At 42.6% G+C, this 7,694-nt stretch overlaps 1 protein-coding gene across 1 annotated transcript in view; it reads right to left on the minus strand.

The window, feature by feature from the left end:
• CRYM (crystallin mu) overlaps window positions 1-2,876 on the minus strand; it is a 92,420-nt gene extending 89,544 nt beyond the window's left edge. The window contains exon 1 of the mRNA XM_086940816.1: window positions 2,636-2,876. Within this exon, the coding sequence (XP_086796942.1) occupies window positions 2,636-2,802 (167 nt within the window). The 5' untranslated portion in view covers window positions 2,803-2,876. The remainder of the gene's footprint in view (window positions 1-2,635) is intronic.
• Between the last annotated feature and the right edge of the window lie 4,818 nt (window positions 2,877-7,694).

Below are 7,694 nucleotides of genomic sequence, written 5' to 3' on the forward strand. Positions count from 1 at the left end.
TGGTACGAAGCAGGGGAGTAACCGAAGCCCCTTCAAGTAAGGCTGTGTGCCAGGAGAGAGAGGGGGGGTGCAGGAGCTGCGGAACAGATGGCCGTGTGCGAAGCACTTGGAGAGTGTATGCTGGGAAATGGTGGGGGGGGCGGGAATGCAAGCGAGCGGAGGCAGGCTGGTGTGGGAGGGGGGAGGTGCTGGTATGGGAGGAGTGCTGCTAGGGGAGGGGCAGCCTGATGCCGGATGGGGGCGGGAGAGCCTGGGAATGCGAGAGGCTGGGCTGGGCTTGCATGCGATTTAAATGTAAATCTCCCATTATCTAGTCCAAATCATTCCAATGATTGAGTTACTGGCTTTACGGAGCATACAGCACAATTGTAGTTAAATAAAATAATACTAGTTTATGTTTTTTTTTTTTTTATAAAGTATGCTTCATATCATACTTCTGCTGTTTCCAAATCTTGTAAGTCGAACAGTGTTACTATTACCCAGTTTAATGGTATACATGTGCCTATGAAAGATGGAAGGCAGAGTTGGCCTAGTTTGGATATGAACGTGGAACCAGATAATCAGCATTCACGTCAACAGCAAGTGTTTAGCTCACTTAGCCAGCTAAGTGGGAAAATAATGGCTGTTGAAAAGGACATCTTCATCTAGATACATAAGAAGGAGCTTAATATTTAGTTAGACCCCTTTTGTTATTGCTAGATTATGAGTTGTGAAGGAGGAAAGAGGGTCAGGGCTAAAGGGTTATGTTTATGAGATATTTATGAACAATCTGGGTTTTCAAACATGGTATGTTCGCAGGGGGCGTGGCCAGCAGCCGACAGGAAAGGCTCTGAAGCCCCTGCCTAATATCCGTCACCAATCTGCTACTGTACTTCGTTCCAAATACCAAGAAAGCAATGACCACAGCCCCAGTGTAACCAGTATCAAACTCCATCCACAGACCTACCAGATCGAGCGGTGGAGCCGTGCTGGAGGCCTTTGACCCTGGGAGACACAAGATGGCGGTGACGTCTCCAGAGTAGTCGTGCAGACGAAATGCAATCTGGGCTGAGCATGGGTCTGCTGTACTGAGCGGGGAGAGCTGTACGTAGTCCCGCGCTGAACGTCGAGACTCAATAGGAGATGAGACATCGAGATGGTGCAGTGGGGCTCGAGGTGTCAGGACAGTCCGAAGCAGGGGTGTTGCCAGGGCCAGGGGGCTGAGAGCAGCAGAGAAACGCAGCCGCTACTGGGAGCAGCGAACAAAGGTGCGGGCGTTAGGGGTGGGACCAATCACTGAGAGAGCAACAGAAGAGAGGATCGGGAGGGGAGGCCCCTTCGTCCAGAGTGTACATGCCCTGCGTCACTGGGGAAGCGCAACAAGGCTGAGTAAATCCTGCAAGATAGATGGAGGAGGCAGGGGGTGCTGCACTCCACAGGTCACACTGACGACGTGCCTTGAGAGGTTAATACCACATCAAAGTGCCCGCAAGGGGGGGTCATGCCTAATACATCTTTGACTGGACGAGGGGTGGGGTAGGTCAGCGCACATACGTGCGGGTTTGCCCTGGTGGTAGCAGAGTCACTGTGGTGTGGGACAGAACCAAAGTGGGCCTGTACGAAGCACTTGGAGAGTGTATGCTGGCAAATGGTGGGGGGGCGGGAATGCGAGCGAGCGGAGGCAGGCTGGTGTGGGAGAGGGAGGTGCTGGTGTGGGAGGAGTGCTGCTAGTGTGGTGTGGGACAGAACCAAAGTGGGCGGGAATGCGAGCGAGCGGAGGCAGGCTGGTGTGGGAGGGGGAGGTGCTGGTGTGGGAGGAGTGCTGCTAGGGCGGGAATGCGAGCGAGCGAGCGGAGGCAGGCTGGTGTGGGAGGGGGAGGTGCTGGTGTGGGAGGAGTGCTGCTAGGGGAGGGGAAGCCTGATGCCGGATGGGGGCGGGAGAGCCTGGGAATGCGAGAGGCTGGGCTGGGCTTGCATGCGATGCGCGTGCATGTTCACGTGAACTTGTTGAAAACCTCGGGGCTGAAAGCCCTTTGGTTTGAAGATGTTTTCGCCACATGAATTCTCGCTCCGCTCGATGCGCTTGCGCACATCGATAGGTCGCGAGACCTAAAAAGCCTATATATAGGCTCTGTTGAATTCAAAGTTACTTTCTAAAGATCCCACTTTTTCTCCCTCCCATATCCATTCTGCTCCAGACAGGAGGATGTTAATGGGATAAAAGTGAGATCTAAATAAATAGAAATATTCACATATTTTAAGATAATTTGTTCTGAGGATGGGGAACATATGTCTGTGAGAATAACTGTTAATTAATGATGAGGGTCAAGAGTTCCGATCTCAACCCTACGAAATGGACGCCAAGAGGCTCGCACTTATGAATGTGACTAATGCCTTTAGCTACCTCTGCTTTACAGGAGGACAATTTGCATTCTGCCCATTGACGCATCTCTTATCTTTTTAATTTACCAAGAACGGACTCCAAAGTCCAGGAATGTTCGGGTTAGTGAAAGGACATTGTTAACTGACCTTGCATATGTACTGCAGAAGCATCATGACTGTTTAAGGCAGAAATAAAGAGGCAGTTCACGCATCTCCCCGTCTCTCGGCTGGTGCAGCGCCCAGAATCTCTGCACTAGTTGTAAGGCACTCTTACCCGCTGTACTTTGCAACCGGAACGATGGTCCGCAGCGGCTGGACAACTCCCCCTTCAGCGCCACGGGAGAAGTTGGCCAGGGCTCTCTCCAGCTGCTGGATGAGTTCAGGAAACTTTAAAAACTCCTCGACGACTTCTGCCGCTATGAAAGCCGGGCGCGCGCTCATGGTGACAGGGTTCACAGCTGAAGAGGGCTCGTGCTGCAGGTCCTGCTGCAGTACAGGCGAGCGGTCAGCGAGGTTCGGCCACGCCCCCTGTGCTCGGGCAAAACGAATCCTCCAATCGGAACTCCAGTTCTGGTGGGTAGAAGCCTTTCCAGGCAAAAGGCGTGTCTTGCAACTCACAACACGATACTTACTGCCCAGGCTTGTGTCATGTGTTTTTTTTAATTTTATTTATTTAATGCGTTTTTACCACATGGTGCATTTAAAGGATGGCGGATGTCACCGCCTGATGCGTGACAGTTCCAAATTTACAACGAACTGAGTTTAGAGGTCGCCTCCTGGAATTTTTTAGGCCATAGTTTCTTGAGTTGAAACTACAAGACAAAAATGCAACTCCCTGTCAGATAAAAAGCTTAGCTAGGATAATGCTCAGCCCACGTGGAAAATATTATGTGTAGACTCCAGAGTTTATAGGAGTTGCCGCAAAGCCATTTGTTAGCTCATCAAAAGCGGTTTATAAATGTCAATGTAAGAACTTTGGGGATCAAACCTTCTCTTCAGAAAACGTACATTAATTGCTGGATACGATCAGTTTATTTCAGAGTGGTTATAGTTCTTGAAACTAAGGCTGAGGCTTGCTCTAAAATCAAAATAGATTTGAGAAACTTAAAAGACTTTGACAGCTTCAGGTCAGATATTTTTAATGCAAGTCATGCTTTTATTTTAAAGAATGCCTCCTGTTTAAGTATTTTATGCATAGTATACAAATAAAACTGTAACTCGTTATCTTCCAGATTTGCGTGAGTGCCTGGTCATTTCAGACCAATAATTTTGTTTAACAAAATCCGCTCCCACAATTTCAACTTGTTATCTTATGCTGTCTATAGCAGCGAACACTGTTCCTTTGATGTCCAGGCTTTTTAGTCTGAAGTACTTTGCACAATGGGACTTCCTTTTTTGCCTTTGATAGTATAAGATGAAGGCTGTCTGACATCTTATGCATGGAGCATGCCCATAAGTTGTTTCACTGTGTGCTTCCCGCCCCACCCAGTGTCGGCTGGCATTATAAGGAGGGCGAGGGATAAAAATAAAAGTAAAAATCAAGTAAAGAAAAATACTCCCACTTACTTTATTTATTTATTTAATTTATTTAAGAAGTTATATATATCGCTGGCCTGACCAGAGGGTGTCGGAGCGCTTCACATCGGTTACATAACATAGGAAAAGATAGCAGAACAAAGTACAGTAAGGCAAGACAGTTCAGCAATAAAATTCACAGTGCCAAAGCGGCTATTTTACCTTTAGTTCTCCACAAACATTCTGTAGAGAGTTATACGTATAACTCTCTACAGAATGTTTTTAACAAGATGAGTGTCTAACAGCGATGAAGTTTCATATAATCGTACATGGGATAATCGCCATTGTGAAGAACTAAAGGTAAATTATGTAATGTCTGATAGATAGCCTAGTAGGTGAATTACTACAGTATAGATGTTTGATGGGACCATTACCTGTGGCTATTCTTTTGACAGATAGCAAGGTAACGAAAATACCGCACATCATACATCATACATCTTGAACCAACGAACCTCGGATAGGCGTATGAGAAGTGATTACTGGTAAGTTCCTATTATAATGGGCACACTTTGTTGGTAAAATAACCTTCATTTTGGAAATGAATATAGGTAACTATAGCCTTCTTTATGAAACAACCTAACTAAAAGGTCTTCTTAATCTAATAGGCCGCATTAAAAAGTTTTATTTTTAACCGTTGTATCTAAAGACAGTTCAATATATTAGACGGGTTCAAATATAATTACTTGTATCATTTACCATCCGTTGTACTTCCTGATCCCAATAGACAACATCGAACTGAATGAATTTGAAAGACCAAGTAACTTTGTTATCCCAACTCTTCAAAGGCGAGTATTTTTCTTTAGAAGTGTACATTATATAGGTGGAGACATTAGTCCGAAGCATTTATAACCATAGAGTTTTAGGACCCAAAAAATAACTAGGAATCTCTTTATATTAAAATAATGTGGCCCTTTTCAAGAATAACCTTCACTAATTAGGTAATAATGAGTTCATAATATGAACTAGTATTCTTTCCCCAAACTTAAAACTAGGTAGGACATTAGCACCAAAAACCTTTTTCCTACTTTTTCTTTTCTTTTTAGATTCATAAATTGAACGACTATGTGTAATTGGTTTTTGAAACAAAATGTAATTTATTTTTTGTATAATATCTCAATATGATCTAGAGACTATTATTTGTATTAGTTTTCATGCCAAATGTCTTTCCTGATTTATATAGAATCTCAATATGGTCTGGAAACTGCTACAAATATACATGAGCCATTTATTATGTGTCCCTATCTTGCGGTATATCCTGTTGTTATTGTAAGAGTTATCTGGCAACTTGTTAAAGTATAATCACTAAAGTCTATGAAAAGTTGTATCTGATTAAACACAAGTAAAAGTATTCTAAAAACAGTACCCTTTGAATTTTAGAATTATGCTGACATTGTCCTGATGAAGACACACTGTTTGTGTCGAAACGCGTTGACAAACAGACATCAGCTCCGACAATCAGCTTTGGGAATCACCAAAAGTTTTTAATTTTCCCCTGAATATTAGAGGCTACTATAATTGAACATTGTACTCTCTCTTTTTTATTGCATTTTTTATATATCTCCTCTGTATGATTGAACATGTTTACATCAATTTTTATCAATGTTATTAAATTTCATATGTTATCATAATATTTGGTTATATCATCTTCTTTTTCTTGTGTTTACATTGGTATACTGAATTTGTGCCAGATATCTACATTGTTTTTGCCTGGATATTTTACTTTGCTCCCAAAAGCTGAAACACCTTTCCAGATAATATCAGCACAAATCCTTCCTTCGAGAGGTTAAAAAGACAATTGAAAGATCATCTTCTCAATCAGCACCTCAACTCTTCAGTCCGTAACACCATGCACACAACTGAAATCTCGTCCTTGAATTATTTACTGTTTGCGATTCCTTAAACGCAATGTAAGAGGCACAGAAAAAGTGCAATTTGGGCTCAAGGAATCGCAAATTAAATGGGTGGGAATTTGCGATTTCTCTGAAAAATGCACTTTTTTGCATTTTTCAAAGTGCCATGTGACGCACATACATGCCCTCATGGCATGTATGTGTACCACGTGTGCACACATGCACATTTCAGGGATGCAACAGGGTGTCCTTTTGACACCCTGGCACCTTGAAATTGAGAATTGCAAATTGAGAATGTCTTTCCATTCATTCCTATGGGCCTCTAGACCCTTAGGACTGAATACAGAGGTATTGCTTAATTGCGAATCGCAAATTGCAATTCGCAATTAAGGAACATGTAGGAATCACAAAATTATTTGCAAATCCTACTTACATAGCATTTTGCGATTCTCGAATAGTGATTCCCAAAAAATCGCTATTTGAGAATCGCAAAACCAAACTTTCATACAAATGGCCCTAAGTCCGTAAGCACTCTGATACCCCCAGTTCTTGCCAGCGTTATATAAAACTCTTCACATAAAATAAATACAATGAAAAACTGAGTATTAGTAATTGATAGCATGATGGCTACCAACTGAATTATACTCCAGGTGGCATTACCTCAGTCTTGGAGCTTTTGTGACTAAGGGTTTGAGTTTCATTTTGGACTTTGTCCTGAAATTAAATCTCTAAGTGGAAGCTGTTGTAAAGCCTTCCAATGCGCAGCTTTTTTTGCTGAAAAATAATGCCTTTTTGAGCATGTCAGTTGCTGTATATTTGTGAAAGAGATGGAGAAATAAAATGATTAATGGTATATTACTTTGGTACCAGCTTTTCGCAAACAAATATGAGGCCAGGGACAAGGGGCTTAGCTACAACTGGTGCAGCAGGTGCAGTAGTACTGGGCCTCAGAGCCCTGAGGGGCCTATTGAACCCTGATAATTGCTGTATTAACTACCCCAACAGCAATCAAGGGGGGTATTTTCAGTGCTTGCAGCAGGGGCCATGGCATGCGTGCTACGCTACTGTGAGGGATAGTGCATTTACTAGGCTGGCTAACTTTGTCGCCTTATGCCACCACCAGACGGACCAACAAAGAGAGTCGTACTGCAGCTGGGAGCTACAAATACAACCCTTTTGCTTGGAAGGGCGGTGATTTAATTTCTTTGGAACCGATAAACCTTGCATAATTCTTAGATGGGTCTAAGAAGCCCTCGCCCTCTTTAAGTTGCATTCCAGAGGTGAAGAGTTAACGCCTACATTTTCTTGGTGATGGAGAAATTGGCAAGCAAAATACAATACAGTCCCTCAATCACATGATTAGAAATGTATGATTCAGAAAAAGTCAACAGGTCTGTTTTGCATTTTCAGTTATAAACAAGACCTACTGGCCTTGCCAATACTTGTTTCCTAATATAGGGATTAATGCAACCTACTCGTCCATTGGCACTACTTTGTGTTCATCCTACCATGCAAAGTATGCATAGGCAATATGTAAACATTAGCTAACATTTTGGGATAAATAAAATGCATATTTGTGGGAAGCTCTTCATTACAATGGAAGTTCATTGAGTTGTAGCAAAATTATAAGGACTTCTTCCATAACCTTTCTTACCAATATTTATTCAAACCCTTTCTTACACAAAATAAAAGTTCATAAAGCATCCTTTGTACATTAAATTCTTTAAAAAAAAATATGTAGCCCTCCAGTTGGATAATCTTTATACGAAGTCTCTAGTCCTCACAGGATACAATCAACACAGTTGTAAACCACTTCCCCAAGGCTAATGTTAATTTTGAGATATTCTCAAAATCTTCAGTCAAAAACTACATTATTTTTCTTCATTCTTAATATTCAACCTCGCTATT

Source organism: Lissotriton vulgaris, chromosome 10 (genome assembly GCF_964263255.1).
Source record: "Lissotriton vulgaris chromosome 10, aLisVul1.2, whole genome shotgun sequence".
NCBI classification, from domain to species: domain Eukaryota; kingdom Metazoa; phylum Chordata; class Amphibia; order Caudata; family Salamandridae; genus Lissotriton; species Lissotriton vulgaris.